We start from the raw sequence: 18,209 nt of genomic DNA, 5'->3' as shown, positions 1-18,209 counted from the left end.
ACGGGGTGACCACACACTCACAAAGGTTTGGGCAACAATACAACCGTTTATTTCTCCTTCCTGTTCAAGAGAGCCTGGGGAATCCATAACCAAAGTAGGGCGTGGGGCAGGGGTGTGCAGCCCCCTGGGAGGGCTGGCCATTCTCTGCCCTCCTGTGGCACAGGGACCAGCCCAAGGGCCCTCCCAGGCATGTGGCCTGGAGTCCTTTTGCCCTAGGCCTGTGGGGCGGGCAGAGGAAGGGAGCACCAATGTGGGGGATGGTCCCCCGAGAAGAGAGGCAGGTGGCATCCAGTGTCCTTTCTCAGTCCTGCAGCCGCCACACTTCGAGCGACAGGCCCCCCGAGGCGGCCACCACCAGGTTGCCATCGGCACAGATCTGGGAGGACAGGGTGAACTGGAGTCAGTCAGGGTGCTAGGACAGGTGGGTGGGGTGCGGGGCGCGGCCTTACCCCATTCAGCGCGTTGTCGTGGCTGCGGGTGCAGATGGTCCTGGGGGGGTCGGTGGGCAAGTGGACCTGAGGGGGAGGGGCAGGTCAGTGTACCCCAGGCCTGGGGTGGTTGGGGTGGGTGTGGGCAGCTGTGGGGGGCCTTACCCGGAAGGTCTTATCGGTGGACGTGGTGTACAGGGTGCCCAGAGAGTGTCTGATCCCTGTGATCTGAGAGCGATGGCCCACGTCAAAGGACTGCGGAGGGGAGGGGAGGGACAGTTAGGGATGAAGGAGGAACGAAGACCCGGCCTCCCCCACCATTCCGCCCCGCTCCGGGCCACGCCCACCCGGAAGTGCTGGAAGCAGCCGTGGTGGTTGGCGAAGACGTGCAGGGCACCCTGGTTGTCGCCCGCCCAGAGCTGGGGCTCCAGGTAGGACAGGCACAGCAGGTACGAGTCGAGCTGCGGGTGGGAGGGGATGCGCGGGTGAGGGGGCGGGTCGGCCGGGCTGGGCGGCCCCCATCACAGCGGCGCGGGGCGCCCACCTGCAGCCGCTGCAGGACCCCGTGCTTGCGGCGGTCGAACACCACCAGCGTGTGGTCCTCACTGGTCGACACGATGCGCCGCTCGTCGGCCAGCAGGGCCAGCACCGGGCTCGAGTGCAGCCGCTGGCTGTGCAGCAGCGCCGGGCTCGCTTCGGGGAAGGTGGCGTCAGGCCCCTGCGAGACCCCCGGGCTGCCGCTCTGACCGCCCCCATCCCGACAGGGTCCGGCCCTCCTCGCGGAGAGACCAGGCCTATCCCATATCCCTTGCATCCCAGTTCTTAGCACCATCTCCTCCCATCAGCCCCCGGGGCATGGATAATCTCTGGGGAGCAGATGGGGAAACTGAGGCTCACGCTGGCTTGGATGCCTATGACTCAGAGGGTGGGGCTGGAGTCAGAATTGTTTTGTTTGGGGGCCACACCAGCTGTGCTCAGGACTCACCCATGGTGGGGGATCACTCCTAGACATACTCAGTTTACCCTCAGGGGTTCAACAGGGCTGGCTGGTAAGGCGGCGCCCTCCCAGATACTTGCTCTCAGGCCCCTGGGAATGAGTCCTAACCCCTGCCAAGGCGTTTGCCTTGCCCACAGCAGGCTGCTGTTCATTCCCCAGCTCCACACAGGGGTGCCCAGTGCCTGTCAGGAGTGAGCCCCACAAAGTGCAAGGGGTTGGATGTGGCCACAAAATTAAATTATATGTATATATGGGTTATGTACATATACATATATTTTATTATTGTTATTTTGGATTTGGGGCCACACCCTGCCTTTCTTAGGGCTTACTCCTGGCTCTCGCTCTGGAATCACCCTGGAAGTGCCGGGGAAACATATGGGAAGTCAGGGATTCGAACCTGCATCGGTCATATGCAAGGCAAAAGCATGTACTATCTGTACATGCACACACTGTACTATCTCTCCCACCCCTTCAAAAAATCTTTCTTGGGGCTGAAGCGATAGCACAGTGGGTAAGGGCGTTTGCCTTGCACGGGGCCGACCCGGGTTCAATTCCCAGCATCCCATATGGTCCCCTGAGCACTGCCAGGAATAATTTCTGAGTGCAGAGCCAGAAGTAACCCCTGCGCATCACCACATGTGACCCAAAAAGCTAAATAAGTAAATAAATAAATAGTCAACTTAATCTTAAAAAAGAAAAATCTTTCTTAAAGAATTCTAAGCCTGCTGCCAGCCCCCCTGATGTAGGCCCCTCTGCCCCACCCCCAGTGGGAACAGGAAGCGATCTCGAGGTACTTTCTCACCCACCCTTGCCTCACCCAGGCCTGCGGGCCACCCGCCCCACTCAGTGATTGGCATCCATGGCCCCCACCTGCCCCAGGGCCCCCGGCCCACCTCTGGGATCATAGACGGACACTTTCTTGTCATAGCTGCCGGCCACCAGGATGTCAGGCAGGTAGGACAGGCACAGCACAGCGGCCTTGCCCCTGGGGACACACACACCGCCGGGCTGGGGCCTGGGCCAGGCTGGGGTCTGCCCCCCAGCACCACCCAGCCCAGGACCCGTCGAACTTGATCTCGCCGAACTGCTGCCCGCCGGCATCCATGTCCCAGAGCTTCATGGTGCTGTCCCAGGAGCCCGAGCACACGAGGTGGTCCAAGGACGTCAGCGACCAAACCCAGCCCTGTGGGGACAGCCAGGAGCCCCATGGCCCAAGAACCCTAAAGGGAGGCCTCCCATGGGGCACCCCCAGGCTCTGCAGAATGTTCGAATTGAGTCCAGGGCTGCCAATGTAAGGTGTGGGGTAAAGAGGGCATCTGGGGGGTGGGGGTGGGGGGGCACCTCTCAAGCTGGAGCACAGCAGCCCCCTAATCCCCAGTAGGAGCACCCTCCCCAAACCACAACCACAAAAACTAAATGCCAGGGTCAGGATCCATCCCCACAGCGGCTGCCCTGCCCCTCAAGCCCATGGGTGAGGGACACGGGTGTCGCAGCCAGACAGCAGACAGACACCCAGGCGGGGAGCGGCCCTGTGACCTGCAGCCTGAGGCCGACGCAGCAGATGTTTCTGACCTGCTACTCCTTAGACAGACAGACACCGAGGCCCAGCGCAGGCCCTGGCTGGCCGCTCACCTTGTGGGTGCTGTGGGGCTGGGAGCCCAGAGCCTTGACCAGCGCCTGGCCTGGCTCCTCCCCGAGCTGCCGAAGGTCCCACAGGTTCACATTGCGATCTCGGGAGCCCGATAGACAGAACGACCCGCCCTGTGGGGGTGTGGGGGAGAGAGAGGCGAGTTGGGGGCAGGGTTCCCCGGGGCTCCCCTCCCGTGGACACCCCCTCCTGCCCCCAGGGCACCTCAAGGAGCAGCACCGAGTCCACGGAGGCGATGTGGCCGTTGGCCAGGCAGAAGTACTCGGCCCAGCGCCCGTCCTCGGCCCAGCGTGCCAAATGCTGCTCCAGCTCAATGCAGGCGGCCGGCCAGTCAAAATCCTCCTCTGGGGGCACAGAGCAGTGTCCCCCGGGGGCAGTGAGGGGAGACCCATGTCCCAGCCCACCCGGGGCTTCCATGGAGGCCCCACATGTGCTGCTCAGAGAAGAGAACTTGCCTGCACCCCTCTGCAGGAGACCCTCATTCCCACACTGGGCCTACTTATCCATCTGCCCCACCCCCCGAGTCTCGTGCAATGCTACTCACCCCAGGCAGTTTCAGAAATGGGGAGCTAGGATTTCAGGACATTGAGCCCCCCACCAGCCAATAAGAGTATCCCCAGAACCCGTGGGCTAGGCTCCAGCTAGGAATTCCAGCACAGCTTCCTGCCAATGCTGGGCACCGGAAGAGGCTGTGTGACTCAGGCCAATTTCTGGCCACCAGAGGGGCCAGCCACGAGACACAGATTTGGGGTTCAAGAGGGGCCTGGAATAGCATCAAGTCATTCAGGAGCAATGGATCAGTTCCAGAGGGCCAGAGAACTGGGGGTGGGGGGTGGGAGGTGCGGAGTGAACTGGTTTGCGTGGTTCAGAGGTTGAGTCCCACCCGCCCATCCAAACCTAGGCTCTAGGTTCAGAGTTGCAGGCTTTGTGCAGCAGGGTTCAAATTCCAAGGTGAGGGCTGGCCAGCATCCCTGCATGCCCAGGGCCCCGGGTTCCATTCCTGGCACCATTGAGGTAGCCCTGATGCACATCCCCAGCAAAAAAAAAAAAAAAAGTAAAAGATTCAAGGGTTTGAGAGGGTGTAGAGATGGGCTTTAAAGTGCTCCCCATGCACGATCCTGGTTCCACCTCCAGCACTGCAGAGTCCTGTGAGCACCACCAGGAGCGAGCATCACAAAAGAAATATTCCACCACTGAAGGGGTCCAACCAGTGCCTGAGGACTCTTAGGCTTCCCCTGAGCCCCAAAGACAGATTTCCAAAGCTGAGACTTAAAGCTCAACCCTTCAGTTCCCAGCCTGGGGACAGGTGTTGGATCCCACTAGCTCCCCTCAATCTGAACATCTCTAGATTCTGAAAATGGAGCCTCCAGATCCCCCCCCTCCATCCTCCTTGAAGTGAGGGAGCTATGGCGACTCCTCTAACCGCCTCCCCCACCTCCCGTCCCCAGTCGGAGCGGGCAGGCCCTCCGTCTCCGGGCGCCCGGCTTCCGGCCCGACCCCGAGCCCACGGCGGGCGCACCTTCCACCACCGGGTAGCGCGCGCGGACCCGGCGCTGGGCACGGAGCCTCCAGGTGACCTGGTCGCGCACGAGGTCGCGGAGCGTGTTACACACGCGCGGCAGGACGTGGAGCACGAGGCGCGCGTCCAGGTAGGCGCAGATCTGGAGCAGCAGCTCGGGGGGCAGGCTCAGCAGGCCCGGGACCCCCGGGTCCGGTCCTTTGCGCGCAGCCAGGGATCCGGCGAACGCGGCCGGCGCGGGCCGCGGAGGGACGCGCGGGGGCTCCGGCTCACATTTCGGCGGACCCAGCACGCGGGCCACGTAAGCCTCGGCCTGTGCATCGGGGTCGGACTCCGGCTCCGCTTCCGAGTCATCGTCCCAGGCGTTGGGGACCTCGCGCGGCCCCGGAGGCAGCTCCATGGCGACCGGGTGGGCGCGGCCAACCCGACTCTTGTCAGCTGGAGCGCCCCGCGTCCCGTTTCCTAGGCAGCGCTCGGGTACTTCCGGCGCCGTCTGATGACGCACGCGCGGACCCCGGAAGCGGGCCCCACGTGGGACTAGGCTTGACAAGGTTTTGGTCGGTGTGGTTGCTTCCGGAAGGGCTTAAGTTCTGCAATTGGTACCAGTTCCGGCATTTCTGTTTGTTTTTTGGGCCACACCCAGGGGTGCGTGGTCAACGCCATGGTGAGGTCGTGCAACGTTGAGGATGGACCTCGGGCGTCCAGCATGAGCTGTATCTCTGGCCAAGTTCCTGCATCTTCCAAACGCGTCTGGCCAGTTTGAAAAAGGGGGTTCTGGAGGCGGCTTACAAATACAAGATTGCTCAAAAGGACTGGTACACCCGCCTTCCGTGCCTGTCAACCACTCCCAGTAAAAATAACACTTACACCCTTTTGTAGAGTTGCAAAAACCAGTTTCCTTTGCTGGAATCAGAAACTTACACTGTGTAGTTAATGTTTCTTGGAATTACCTACAATCATTGTTTCCTTCAAGTTGTTTATGCATGGGGGGGGATGGCACACCCATCATGCCTAGGGACCAGTGTGCAATGGCAAGACAATGTCTTTTAACAGCCAGTAAAAGCCTCTTTTGAGCTAGGAAGCTAGCGAATTCAGAACTGTTCCTCTGCCCAACTCCTGGCATCCATCCACATGGCCTTTGCTCACTTGCAGTGTGACTCCTTCCCAGGGAAGCCATTTCCCCTCTCCCTGATACCACTGTCCTCTGGTGCTCCTTTTGGGGCCACATACAGAAGTCCAGAGGGCTGGTCATGTCAGTGCATGTGGCTCCTAGGAGCTGACCCGGCATGTCCCTAATCCTTTGACCATCTCTCCAGCTCCCAGCTCTATTTCTTGTTGGGGGCAGGGGGCGGCACACAACCAACAATGCTCAGGGATGCTCAGTCCTGGAAGTGTTGGGGTGGGGCTGGGGGCGCCATATGGAGGTGTTGGTATCAAACCAAGGTCTACTTCATGGGGTTAAGAGCCTAAACTCCTGGGTTATCTCTCCAGCTCCCAGCTGTATTTCTATGGATACAAGCACTATTTTCTTTTGGTTTTTGGTCCCCTGAACCACAGGAGTAATCCCTGCCCTTAGAGCCAGGAGCAAGAACACCCACTGTTAGGTGTTTCCTCCCACTCTCACCCAAAGTAGTGCCTCCTTAATGCTGCTCCCACAGCCCCTCTCCCTGACCCACGGCTTCTGAACCGATTCCAAATCCCAGCTCCTCCACCCCCTTGCCTCTGTTCCCCAAGCCAATGCCACAAGAAGCCAGATGGAGACGGATGTTTCACAAGAAACTGATCTTTACTCAACAAAGTTCTACACAAGTGGACCCGCACGCCACGTGGGCGCCAATCCCCAGCACAGCACGGTCACACGTGGACAGAGCCTGGAGCCCGTGGGAAAGGGGGAGGGGAGAGCTGCCCGTGTCAGGGTCCGCAGCCCTGAGCAGGGGAGAAAGTGGAGAAGCTGAAACTTCGTTGTGCAAAAATCAACCAAAAAATAAATTAAAAAATTAAATAGTTTCAAAGAAAGAAAGAAAGAAAGAAAGAAAGAAAGAAAGAAAGAAAGAAAGAAAGAAAGAAAGAAAGAAAGAAAAGAAAGAAAAAAGAAAGGAAGGAAGGAAAAAAGGAAGGAAGGAAGATAGCCAAATCCAACCAGGCTCTCCTCCCTTCCCTGATGGCGGCTGGGGGATCTCACCCCAAATCCTGGGTGGGGGTGTTCCCGATCTAACCCAACCTGCCAGCCAGCCACATGCCCGGGCCAGGCCCCAGCAACAGGTGCTCCAGGGAACTGGAATTTCCAGCAAATTAAACGGTCTTAAAAAAAAAACAAACAAACACTTTTTTTCCTGCTTTTTCTATTTTTTTCTTTAAATTTTTTTTAAATTTTTTTTTTTTTTTTAAACAAATGGCTTCCAGAGACCTGCTGGAGTTCCACTGGCGGAGGGGCCCTGCTGGGTGAATGGAATGTGCAGCGAGTACCCTGGGCTTCGAGGCAAGGCCTCATCCTGGCTGCGAGAAGAGCTGGGGCCCATGGGCATGAGGCCCAGCACCCAGATACCAGGATCCAGCAAAACATCTTCAGTCCCCCAAAGCCCTCCCCCTGCAAGTTAACAAAGCAGAAGAGGGGCAGGAAATAAAAATTTAAAAAAGAAAGAAAAAAAAAAAAAAAAAAAGAAAGGCATTGCAGGGCCCATTTTCAGGTTCCAGGCCAACTGAGAAGCCCTGTCCCTAAGCGGGCCCCCACCCATCTAGAAAGTTCCCTGGCGTCACTGGCCCATGGTGGGGTGTCTGGGCCCAGCCAGGAGCCCCTCCTCTCCCCCCAGCCATCATGGCCGGCCCTCAACCCTCTCGTTCTGGAAGCGCAGAGAAAGCATCTGCTCACGCGCCTGCTCAGATGGAGAGCCACCGCTCTTGGGACGAAAATCTCCACAGCCCTGGCCGCTGGAGCACAGCAGGGAAGAAGGGGCGCTCTGTGCCCCCCCCCCCCGCAGCTGATGGTCCCACGCTTCCGGCCAGGGCAGAGGGGAGCACACGGACAGCAGTGGCTGTCCAGTGGCAGGAAGTGTGCGGAGCAGGCCCAAAGCGTGTGTGTATGTGTCTGTGTGTATGTGTCTGTGTGTGTGTGTGTGTGTGTGTGTGTGTGTGTGTGTGTGTGTGTGTGTGTGTGTGTGTGTGTGTGTGTGTGTGTGTGTGTGTGTGTGTGTGTGTGTGTGTGTGTGTGTGTGTGTGTGTGTGTGTGTGTGTGTGTGTGTGTGCTGGCTGGAGGCCCAAGATGGCCGGCCGCTTCCTCCCGACCCCCAAACCACCCAGCCCTCCCCACTCACCGCCCATTCCGGCGAAACAGCAGAAGCTTCTTAAACTCTAGGTTGCAGGTTACAAAGGCCTTACGGGCTAACTCAGGGGGTTCACTAATTCTACTGTCTCCATGCAGTCGGGAAAATAGGGGGGCAGCTAGCCCAGCCTGGCTGATGGCTGCGCCCACACATGCGTGTGGCCACGTGTGTACATGTGAGTGTACGTGTCTACAAGGACCCCCCCCTCCCGCCTGCTGGCCCCGCGCCTCACCCTCAGCCGGTTCCCCTCGGCATGTCGATGCGTCCCTCCCACGTGGCTGGGCCCACCCTCCCGATGTGGGGTGCCCAAGGTGACCCCGATGACAGCCCGGGGGCCCCGGCCAGGAAGTCCCACCCCCCTCCCTTTTGTCGGATGAGCGTGGAGACCCCTCCACCTACCCACCAGCACCGGCCAGGCGAGGCAGGGAGACGGCTGGGGAGCGCGTCTGGATGCGGGGCCCTCTCCTCCCTAACCCCCCTCGGCCAGGGCACGGCGACTCCTGAACGCAGCGTGCTCCCTAGAGACCCCTCTGACGACGACGCAGACAGAAACCTGTGGGAGAGTGTGGAGGGAGGTCAGGGACCTGAGCGCACCCCGTGGTCCCCTGCAGCCGCCCACTGGGCCCCCCTTACCTGGTAGTCCCCCCGCTAGCCTGTCTAGACCCCATAGAACGCGGCCAGTCTCTCCTTGAGCAGTGGCGGGAACTGCTCTGAGAACTGCTGCCAATTCTCCTCCCCGACCTGGTCTTTGAAGCCGTGGAGAATCTGGGGCGGGGAACAGACAGAGCTGCTGAGCATGAGGTGCCCCCACCCCACCCCAGAAGGCCCTGCCCCCAGGAGGGCCAGGGACACCTCACCTTATAAAACATGTCCCGAAGATCATCCTTCGGGCTCACCCAGGAGGCAACAGCGTCACAGAAGAAGATAAAATCCTGCAGGGACCGAGGAGGGGTGAGGGGCCACCCTGCACCTGGTGCCTGCCACCCCCCTCCAGCCCACCCCTCACCTGCACGACGCCCCCTGGGTTGACACCGATCATCATGCAGATGCCCCGGAAGGCCGAGTCCTTCTCCTCGTTGTCCCGGATATTCCTGAGCGAGGTGCACCTGCGGGGAGTGGTGGGACCTCAGCCTGCAGGGTTCTGGGCCTCCTGCCCACCGCACCACTGCAGCCCCCGCCAGGCACATACCACGGTCGGATGAACTGCTGCAGCATCGGGGCCACCTCCTGGGGGCACACGTAGCCCAGGCGGCCGATGGTGATGGCTGGAATGGCAGAGGAACTCGTCAGGCGACCTGAAAGCCCGAGCGGCCCCGGGACGGTACGTGGCAGGGCCTCTGCTCGAGGCACCAGCCCCGCCCCGGAACCCCAGGGGAAGCGCTCCTGCAGGCCACCTGGGCCCGGGCTGGGGTCTGGGCACCCCCTCAGTTGTCCCTGTGTCTCTCCAGGCTGGCAGCTCCCCCCAGACCCCCTTCAAAAGGTTACCTGACCCCCTCACCTGTGTTCTCAAGAAGCGTCTTGGGTGTGTTGGGTCGGTTTATGATTTCCACCAGGTTGTTGAGGACCATCTGCACGTACGGCTGCATCTCTGCCCCTGGGGGACCCACCAGTGAGAACCAACCCTGACAGATGCACACCCTCCACACGCCAGATGCATCCCTGGAATCCTGGTGGGGCTCTGGGTGGACTCTCACCCTCGGCCCCAGCCTGGGATCTTCCCAGCTCTAATTAAGGGAATGGCCCAATCTGAACAGGCCTCCTAGCGCGCCTCTCTGGAGAACAGCCAATCACAGCTGTTCTCCTACTGTACCGCTCCAGAGGAGCCAATCACAGCTTTTCTCCCAGCCTATAGGGGCCGAGGGCAGGGCACTTACCCATCTGCATGCAAATCTCTCCAATAGCCCAGGTGGCGTTGTTGCACACAGAGATGAATTCAGGGTTCAGGTTGGTGCCCAGGATGGGCATGAACTCGGCTGCGGGGGAGAAAGGGGTGCTGAGAAATGGGGCCCACCGGGGCCCGCTCCTTGGCAAGTGCCGGGAGGCCCCCTCAGACAGTACGAATACAACCGGGTGCGGTCATGGGAGTCCCTGGTCATGGGTTCATCACCGGGGGCCGAGGCTGGGGTCCGGGGGAGGTGGGGTGCCGTACCGATGCAGGGCTTCACGTGGATGAAGCAGGCTTTGGTGAGGTCTCCCAGGAGTGCGAAGGAACTCTGCCGGACCTCAGGCATGGAGTCCTAGGGGTCAGAAGAGCATTGGGGTAGCAGGCACCTCCCCCCAAAACTTCCCCCGAACCCGAAACTTGGGGTGGGGCAGAGGGGACAGCATGAGAAGTTGCCCTATTCAGGCACCTTCACAGAGCATGGGGATGGTACAGAGAGATGGCATGGTGTCCAGGCACAGTGTGTGGGCAGTGATGTTCAACCCTGGCACTGCCACCCCAAAGGCCTTCTCCTAGCTCTGTGCGCAGGGATCACTCCTGGAGGTGACCAAGGGACCGTATGAGGGGCTGGGGACCACAGTGGGATCGGCTGTATTCAAGGCAAGCGCCCTCCCTGCTGTACTATTTCTCCGGGCCTACCGCAACCCATTCTGATAGTCCAGAGCGGAGAGGAGAGGGCGCAGGCTGGGGCAGCAGCCTTGAGATTCCATGCGCAGTTACAGGGGTGTGAAGTCGCCTCGCTTACCTGCATGCACTGGAACAGCAGCGTCATGATGTTGCTGCGGGCCACCAGCTGCTCCACATGGCCGCCCAGGCCCTCGGCCAGGCCGCTGAGCAGGTCCAGCGCCACGATCATGAAGTCCTTGTCGGGGGCCTCATACTGCTCCGGGTGCTGGGTGTACATCTGGCCACAAAGGGGTGGGTGAGGGGGACAGGGCAGAGTGGGGGCACCAGGGAGGGGCAGGAAAGGTGGGTGGGGCCTGACAAGGGGGTGTGGCCTGGCACAAGGGCTGGGGCCAGGCCCTAGGGTCTCACCATGGCCTGGGCCAGAGTCTTCTGCACCAGTGTGACGCAGCGCTGGTAGACGGGCTCGCAGTAGGGCAGGAAGCCGCTCTGCAGGGCGGTGGCCACGGAGGACAAGCACTGGGAGAGCAGGACAGGAACAGTGAGCTGTGCTCTGGGGCGCGGGGCTCAGGCTCTGGGAGCGGGCTGGGCACCCCATACCTCCAGCAGAGGGAAAAGATCCTTGTCCTCATCCTTGAGCTCGTTCCACTTCTGGATCAGTGGCGGCATCAGCTTCTGAATGTATTCCTGCAGGGGGACAGGGTGTTGGGGCCCCTGCTGTCCTGAGCTGGTCCCTTCGGGGCTCCTCCCAAAGGCTCCAGGAGATAGGGGCCTGTGAGTCCCCATATTCCACCCTCTGGGCACGCCCAGGGAACCCCTGGCCCCAAAACACTGAGAACTGACCCCACCCTGGGCCACCACCGGCTCTCACCGGCTGGTTGAGGTGGTGGCCCACGGAGTCAGCCAGGGTGCCAATGGCGTCGTAGAGGATGAGCAGGTTCTTGTGCTGGTACTTGCCGAAGGCGAAGACCAGGGTGTCCAGGATGTAGCTGAGGTAGGGCACCAGCTCCGTGCACGCTTCCTCCTCCAGGGTGGCAAAAGCACTGCAGGGCGAGAGGGGCGGTCAGTGGACTGACTTCTAGCAGGGGTAGGCGAGGCAGAGCTGAGCAGGCGCCCTCAGATCAGCCAGTACGAATACAAGAGGAATCAGCGCGAGGTCAGGCTCACACAGTGTCATCACTTCAGGAGGGCCGGGGGGTGGGGGTGCTGTGGGGGGCCGGGGTGCGGTCACCTGCAGGCTGCCTCCTGCACCCTCTTGTTGCCATCCAGAATGCGCTTGAGCAGCTCGGTCATGAGAGGCTTCAGGTGCATGTCAGGGGGCTGGCTGACGACCCAGTGGGCGTAGCGGCTCAGCGTCCAGCAGGCGATGGAACGGACCAGGGCCTTCTTGTCGGACAGGCACTGGATGAGGTGTGGGATCAGCTCGGGCAGGTAAGGGACCATGCCCTGCATGCAGCCTGCAGGGGCAGAGCAGCGAGGACACACAGCCTGAGCCCGGCAGCTGGGGAAACTAAACTGAGGTCTGGGGGCTACAGCTGTGACAGAGGATAGTTATGTTTATGGCTCCGTGCAGGGGGTCAAGGGTGGGAGCTGGAGCCTGTGGGTACTCACCCTCTGCGATGGCGCCCAGCACCAGGATGCCCGACTCCTTGACCACCCACTCGGGGTGGAAGAGCAGGCCCTTGAGCAGCGGGAGCAGGTGAGGCAGCAGCTCCTCCCGAAAGACGTTGGCCAGGACATCCAGGGCGGCTGCCGAGCACTTCCCTGGGGAGGAGGGAGAGGAGGGGGCAGCTCAGAGGGGCTCCACGGCCCCCCCAACCCCCGCCACTCCCGCCCTGCCCCAGGCCGAGCCACACACTCAGATTCCAGTCGGACAAAGCGTCATCATCATCGTCATCGTCCGCGTCCTCGGAGCCGTCGGGGCGCTCGGCCTCGTGGGGCAATGTGACCGTGCGGGACTTGTGAAAGCGCGGTTTGATGTCTTGCTCGCTGTCGGGGACCGCCTCGTCCTCCTCCACGTCACCCTGGGAGGCCAGGCCCGCCGTAAGCACTGCCTGTGCACATGCACCCACCCCTCCTGCACGCCCGGGCCCAGCCCCTATTCACCTTCAGCAGGATGATGTCGATCTCCGAGTACTTCATGCCATTCACGAGGATGGGGATGAGCCTGGGGGCCAAGAGGCAGAGGCGTGAGCAGAGGAGCAGGGGGCCAGGACGGAGCCTGGACGCAGCTTGGGGAAACCTGGCCTGTCTGGGAGATGGGTCGGGGTGGGGGTGCTAATCTGTCCATGTGGCCGAAAACCAGAATAAAAACCCAACAAGCACCAACTACTAACCTCCCGGGCTAGAAAGATGCTCAAAGGGCCAGAGCTCACGCTCCGCCTTCAGGAAACTGGGATTCCAACCCTAGGCACCGTATAATCCCCAAAGCCATAAGATAGGATTGAGTCCCCCCTGGGAACCACCAGCTGTGCCCCAATAATAGAAGAAAGCAAACACAGAACTCTTATGAGAACAAAGCTGACACAGAAGCAGTTAGAGACCCCCAGGCCCCTTCACAGGGCACCTGGATCCAGCTGTATCTGAAGCTGTCATTTCCCTATTTCCCCCTCCAACTTCCTGGCTTTGGAAATTGTTCAAGCTGCCCTCTCAGAGCTTGGCAAGAGAAGCAGCTACCCAGATGGGGCAGGGCAGGGTGGGGGCAGGCAGGACCGGCACTCACTGGACCAGGTGGGAAGCCAGGACCTCTTTGCAGATGGGCTGCTCAGCCAGCGTCAGCCAGAACTCGCAGGCCTCCAGCGCCACATTCTCGTCGTGGTCCTGGGTCCTCTGCAACATGTACTATGGTGGGAGGGAGACGCTGAGGCCCAGCTGGCGGCAGGGGATGGGGGCCCCCCACTCGCCCGGCCCCCATCTGCACCTGGATGATGCTGTGCATGTGCGGGATGAGCCGGTCAATGCGGACCTCCAGCAGCATCACCAGCGCCCGGCACACGTTCTTGCGCACCTCGGGATCGTCATCCACGGCCAGGGCAAACAGGTGCTGTGGGGAGGACGGGGTCAGCGGCCACAGGAAGCCCTCACTGCACCCCACTCCCTGGAGGGCCCCCTGCAGCCCACCTCGATAAAGGTGTCGATGTTGTCCATCAGCGCCTGGGCCCGGTCCATGATGAACTGGTTCACACAAGCAATGGCGTGAGACCTGGGGGAGGGCAGCGGACAGGACATAGGGCCAGGGGCTCTCCACTGGCAGCCCCACTGCCCCCTGCTCCCCTCTGGAGCCCCAAGAGCTGTGCACCCACCGGATCTTGGGGCTGCAGTGTTTGAAGAACTGCAAGAACTTGGGGATCATGATGTTGAGGGGCCGGTTGAGGGCATCGCTGTCCAGGAGCTCGGACGAATCCTCGCAGATCTTTTGCAGGGCGCCAAAGGCTCCCTGGGGGCGAGGGCAGGGAGGAGTGGGCGGCTGGCTCGGTGCCCCTGTGCCCGGGCCCTCTCCGCTCGTTCCCCCCCCCCCGGCCCAACCCATTCCCACCTCGCACGTGTTGTAGTCCTCGGAGTTGAGCAAGTTACAGAGCTGAGGCAGCAGCTCCGGCCACATCTGCAGCTCCCCCTTGGACGCGATGGTGGTGATGAGGATACCTGCGGCGTCCGGGAAGGAGCACGGCCTCAGGTTGGGCAGGCGCCCCACGCACACATGGGGACCAAGCCTGAGCAGAAGTGGCCAGGGGCTGAGGCGGCTCTCCAGAGGGGCCAGGGTCTGAGGTTAGTGGAGGCTTGGGGTGGTCTCTAGAGTATTCTTATTTTTTGGGGTGGGGAGGTGCTGGCCACACCTGGCAGTGCTCAGGGATCACTCCTGGTAGGTTCGGGGGACCCTATGGGGTGCCGGGGACTGAACCCACTGAACTCTTTGGCCCCTCTAGGGGGCTTTTATGCCTCCTCTCTGGTGTTGGGGCCACATCCAGCAGTGCTCAAAGGAACTGGAGCCCCATGCTAGCACTGAGCTTAGCATGGCCATGAAACAAGTCAGCCAGCAAGGCGCTGGCAAGGAAGGAGAAGCACCTGTGTTTCTGGGGAGCAAAGCACCTGAGGGGCAGGATCCTAAACAGCCTACTAACCCCTTGGTGCCGGTAGTCAGGAGGCTGGGCTGGATCATCCTTGTGCCCTGAGGCCACCCCAGCCAGAGTCCAGCCAGGACCCAGCATCCCTCGGCACACATAGGTACCACCCGCCAGAGCCAGCATGGCGGTTTCCGGAGCGTGGGACTGGGGGCCTGATCTGACCATCGCTGTGCCTCAGTTTCCCCACTGAGGCTCGGCCCTCACCGATGGTGGCGCGGATGAGAGAGGATGCGTCCCCGATGTTGTTGAGACATTCCTGCTTGATGAAGTCGGCCACAGGTGGTGGGAAGCTCTGGTAATGCGCCTTCACGTTGTTCTTGAGGATGAGGCCACTAAGGGATCGTGTGGGCTCATCTGGGGGGAGAGAGAGGGGCACTAAGGGGGGGCCTGGACGAGTGCGGGGGTGGCCGGCACCGAGGGGCACCCAGAGCATACCTTCCGACTTGAGTCGGGTCAGGACGAAGATCAGGTAATTGTTGAAATCTGGAAACTGGTTCAGTTGTTTGAGTTTCTGCCAGTTCGTTAAGGAGTTAAAGGACTCGGGTGGGGGACCCCCACCCACAGCCTGCATCTATCCCCGTCCTAAGAGCAAGTGAGGATCAGCAGCCACCCCCCTCCCAAACCATCACAACTGGAAAGAGGGAACGTGCTGGGAAGACCCAAATCTAATCTCTTAATGGCTTTCGGTTTGAGGGTGCCTGAACCTAGAGCCTCTGTGCGACAGACAAGCACACCGGGATGCTCTGATAACACCCCCAGTCCCTTAACTCAAATGGCAAATTCAATCCCCCCAGGAAAAGAAGGAAACCTAAATTTGCGTGAAATCTACATAACCCAACCTCCAAGCCCTTCCGGTTTCCACCGGAGAAGACCCCTATTCTAATCCCTCATCCTCCACTGCTGAGCGTGCCCGAGGGGCCTCCCGGGCCTTCAGGGCGGCTGGGGGCTCGGGAAAGCCGGCTGGTAGGATGCGTCCTGGACAATGCGCTGCGTGGCCGTGTTGGGCGACTGCGAGTCTTTGAGAAGCTGCAGGACCTGCTGCAGTCCCTGCTCGTCGGGCTGCCAGTCCATAGTGCAAGGCGAGCTGCGAGGGGGTTGGGAGCCTGGGTCAGCGCTGGGGCCCGGGGGAGGGAGGGGTCTCCTCGTGAGCCCCAGGTTGACCCTCCCTGGGGCCCAGCATGCCCCCGGCGGCCAGGCGAGACGGCAGGTTCACGCCTGTACCCAAATGTGGGGTCTGGGCCGGCCGGGCCAGCGCAGTCCGGGGATCGAACGCCGGCGCGGGCGGGGTTGGGGGGCTGTGGACGCGCGGACCGGAGGCGGCGGTGGCGGGGCCGAGCCGCCGCCCCGAGGTTTCGGTTGCCGGTGCAGCAGCTAGAGCTAAAGGCCCGGCCACCTCCGCATTCAAGCGGGCTTTCCCAAGACCACCCAGGCGCCGGGCCGCGCCACCGGAAGCTCCACCTAGTCCTCAGGCCCAGCCTTCGCGCTCAGCCACATCCCCGCCGCCTTCTGCCTCGCGCCGGCCCAGGTGCGGGGTCTCCGGGAGCTCCCGATCGTCCCTCTTGCTCCCAACACCTCCACGCCCAGCCCGGGGCCACACACCCGTTTCCTCCCGCCCTAGCCGGAAGCCTTTGGGGGATTCCTTTTCGTCAGGCCCGAAGCAACCCCCCAACCCCAAAGATCCTCTCCAAGGCCCTCCCCGCCAAGGCCCCGCTCGCTTTCCCTTTCGTCCTCTCCCCCAAGTGGTCCTAAGCCGCTCTGGCGCGGATCGCCCCAAGCTCTTCCCAGTCAGTTCGAGCGAGCCCCGGTGCGCACCGCACCTCGGGCCGGAAAGCCCCGCCGAGTCCCATCTCTGCAGTTTCGCCGCCCCGCACGAGGTGCTGTGGCCGACCACCACCCGGAGCATAGCCCCCAACGGAACCCAGAGACTCCCCGAAGTCGGACCCAGCACAGCCGTCTAGGCCGGGGTCGGCCACCCCACCCGCCCAGGGAGCAGCCAGCCCCCCGAACTTTTCACCGCGGCCTCCCCCAACCAGACCCCTCCAAGCCCCGCCGAAACAGGCGCCACACACCCGGGCTCCCGGCGGCGTCCCCCAGTCCGGCCCAGAGCAATCCCGGACGTTTCCTCCACCCTCCACCCTCCAGCGCGACCCCAGCCGCCCCACTGGCCCGATTCTCGCCGCTCCGGGACCTGGCCCCATCCGAGGCCCCACCCCCTCGAGGCCGGCTCGGCTTTCCCCCTCCCCCGCCCCGGCCGGTTCCCGATGCTTTGGCAAATCGGGCCCAACCGGGTTCTCGGCCTTCCCCGGTCAGGCGCGGCCCCGACGTCCCCAGACCGCGCGCGGCGTAGACCCGTAGCTCCGTGCGGGTCGACCCGAGCCGGTCTGGCCCCGGGAAGGCCCACTTACCCGGGCCCGGGCGGCGGCAGCGGCGCCAGGCGATGCGGCTTCTCCAGAGACTCGCGCGGAAGGAGGGAGCCAGGGAAGGAATTAAAAAAATAAAAAAAAGAAAAAAAAAGAAAGGAAAGGAAACGCGGCCGGGGATGAGCTGCGGCGGCTTCCGTACGCCGTTCAAACTGGCCCAGCCCAGCCAATCGGAAGGCGCGGCCGCCGCACGTGGCCCGGCGGCTGGAAGACCCTAGCCCCGCCGGGTTTGAGTCACGTGATCTAAGAGTTGGCGGCTCTTTGGGCACCTCTGGCCCCTGGGTCCTCCCGGCATCTCGTTTCCTCCGCGTCTCCCTGTCAGCCGCTCAAGCCGGAGCCGGGAGTTTGCGGCACGTGGTGACTTTCGGCAGGTGCTTGAACCGGGACCGACCGGCCACGACCAAGTGCTCCCTGATCACCCCCTCATCGAGTAATTTAACAGTTTTTCCCTCCTCCTCCCGCCTCCTGTCGCAGAGCATGCTTGGGATTGAGTACAGAACGTGCCCGCCTGGAGAGAGCAGAGGGGGCTGAGCGCGGGGTGGACTTGATCGCCTGGAGACAAAGGAGCGCCCGATGGGCTAGGTTTCTGTGAAAGCCTCCACTCATTTTGCGAGATTTATTTTCCAATCTTCTCTTGGCAATTTTGACTGGGCAGATGTGGGGCAGGTGGAGGTGGGGGGAAGCTCACAAGTATATAGCTTTTAAAAGAACGAATAAAATGAACGCTGGAGCCAAAGGCTTAATCCCATTCTTCACCCGAACCGGGTTGAAGTGGAACAGCCCAGGAAATCTGGGTAAGCGTGCCCAGGGTCCGGAAGGAAGCTCTACTTGATAACTGCCACTGGAGTATTAACTACAGCTTTTTTCCGTTCCCGGTGGAGCAGAGCTGACGAGGAAGGCGCGGGGGATACTGGGAAGGCGGGCGGGGAGGCATGGGCGGGTTACCTCTTGCCACTCGGAGCTTGCTTTCCCACGTGCCAACAGCTACAAGAGTAGTTTGCTGGGTTAGCAATAACTGAGTTAATCCGATCCTGCAGATTTTTTTATTGTTCCTTGAAAACGTGGGTTTCTACCTCTCGAAGCTCAAGGCCTTTTTTTTTTTTTTCACTTTAACCAGCCCCTCCCTAAAGCAATATTTACTTAATCAACCAGTCCTTATTCCAGAAGAAAACCCAGCCCTGACCCTTTCA

General features: G+C 61.4%; 2 protein-coding genes and 2 non-coding genes across 4 annotated transcripts; all 4 read right to left on the bottom strand.

Annotated features, from left to right (window-relative positions):
- Positions 1-32: 32 nt before the first annotated feature.
- Positions 33-5,043, bottom strand: FBXW9 (F-box and WD repeat domain containing 9). Its single transcript, XM_004616790.2, has 10 exons — positions 4,593-5,043; positions 3,278-3,417; positions 3,058-3,186; positions 2,496-2,608; positions 2,319-2,410; positions 973-1,121; positions 776-889; positions 594-683; positions 450-515; positions 33-376 (listed from the first exon to the last, which is right to left on the bottom strand). The coding sequence occupies exons 1-10, from the start codon at positions 4,990-4,992 to the stop codon at positions 302-304; spliced, it is 1,368 nt and encodes a 455-aa protein (XP_004616847.2). The 5' UTR covers positions 4,993-5,043; the 3' UTR covers positions 33-301.
- Positions 5,044-6,359: 1,316 nt separating this feature from the next.
- On the bottom strand, positions 6,360-17,162 carry TNPO2 (transportin 2). Its single transcript, XM_055127676.1, has 25 exons — positions 17,005-17,162; positions 15,572-15,683; positions 15,035-15,110; positions 14,804-14,953; positions 14,014-14,120; positions 13,781-13,914; positions 13,599-13,680; positions 13,399-13,521; positions 13,201-13,319; positions 12,585-12,645; positions 12,337-12,502; positions 12,090-12,242; positions 11,710-11,935; positions 11,350-11,521; positions 11,079-11,165; positions 10,890-10,997; positions 10,600-10,758; positions 10,062-10,149; positions 9,787-9,885; positions 9,411-9,506; positions 9,102-9,177; positions 8,919-9,018; positions 8,770-8,844; positions 8,576-8,677; positions 6,360-8,465 (listed from the first exon to the last, which is right to left on the bottom strand). The coding sequence occupies exons 2-25, from the start codon at positions 15,668-15,670 to the stop codon at positions 8,382-8,384; spliced, it is 2,742 nt and encodes a 913-aa protein (XP_054983651.1). The 5' UTR covers positions 15,671-15,683; positions 17,005-17,162; the 3' UTR covers positions 6,360-8,381.
- Positions 9,953-10,027, bottom strand: LOC129402642 (small nucleolar RNA ZL2). Its single transcript, XR_008628752.1, has one exon. It is a non-coding gene; the product is annotated as a small nucleolar RNA ZL2 (small nucleolar RNA).
- LOC129403096 (small nucleolar RNA SNORD41) lies at positions 11,595-11,664 on the bottom strand. The gene has a single exon (XR_008629074.1). It is a non-coding gene; the product is annotated as a small nucleolar RNA SNORD41 (small nucleolar RNA).
- Positions 17,163-18,209: the final 1,047 nt, after the last annotated feature.

This window comes from Sorex araneus, chromosome 2, assembly GCF_027595985.1.
Source record: "Sorex araneus isolate mSorAra2 chromosome 2, mSorAra2.pri, whole genome shotgun sequence".
Taxonomy (NCBI): domain Eukaryota; kingdom Metazoa; phylum Chordata; class Mammalia; order Eulipotyphla; family Soricidae; genus Sorex; species Sorex araneus.
The sequence above is the reverse complement of the archived record's forward strand: the minus strand, read 5'-3'. Positions and strand labels throughout refer to the sequence as shown.

What these genes read in the sequence shown, in the direction of transcription:
- FBXW9 (XM_004616790.2), bottom strand. Translation starts at nt 4,992, where the DNA reads ATGGAGCTGCCTCCGGGGCCGCGCGAGGTCCCCAACGCCTGGGACGAT. An exon ending in GTCCGTCTATGATCCCAGAG is followed by an intron (nt 1,122 to 2,318) that starts GTGGGCCGGGGG and finishes CCTTCCCCGAAG; the next exon opens with CGAGCCCGGCGCTGCTGCAC. An exon ending in ACGACAACGCGCTGAATGGG is followed by an intron (nt 377 to 449) that starts GTAAGGCCGCGC and finishes CTGTCCTCCCAG; the next exon opens with ATCTGTGCCGATGGCAACCT.
- TNPO2 (XM_055127676.1), bottom strand. Translation starts at nt 15,670, where the DNA reads ATGGACTGGCAGCCCGACGAGCAGGGACTGCAGCAGGTCCTGCAGCTT. An exon ending in AGGACTACAACACGTGCGAG is followed by an intron (nt 13,915 to 14,013) that starts GTGGGAATGGGT and finishes CCTCGCCCCCAG; the next exon opens with GGAGCCTTTGGCGCCCTGCA. An exon ending in ATCTTTTCCCTCTGCTGGAG is followed by an intron (nt 10,998 to 11,078) that starts GTATGGGGTGCC and finishes CTGCTCTCCCAG; the next exon opens with TGCTTGTCCTCCGTGGCCAC.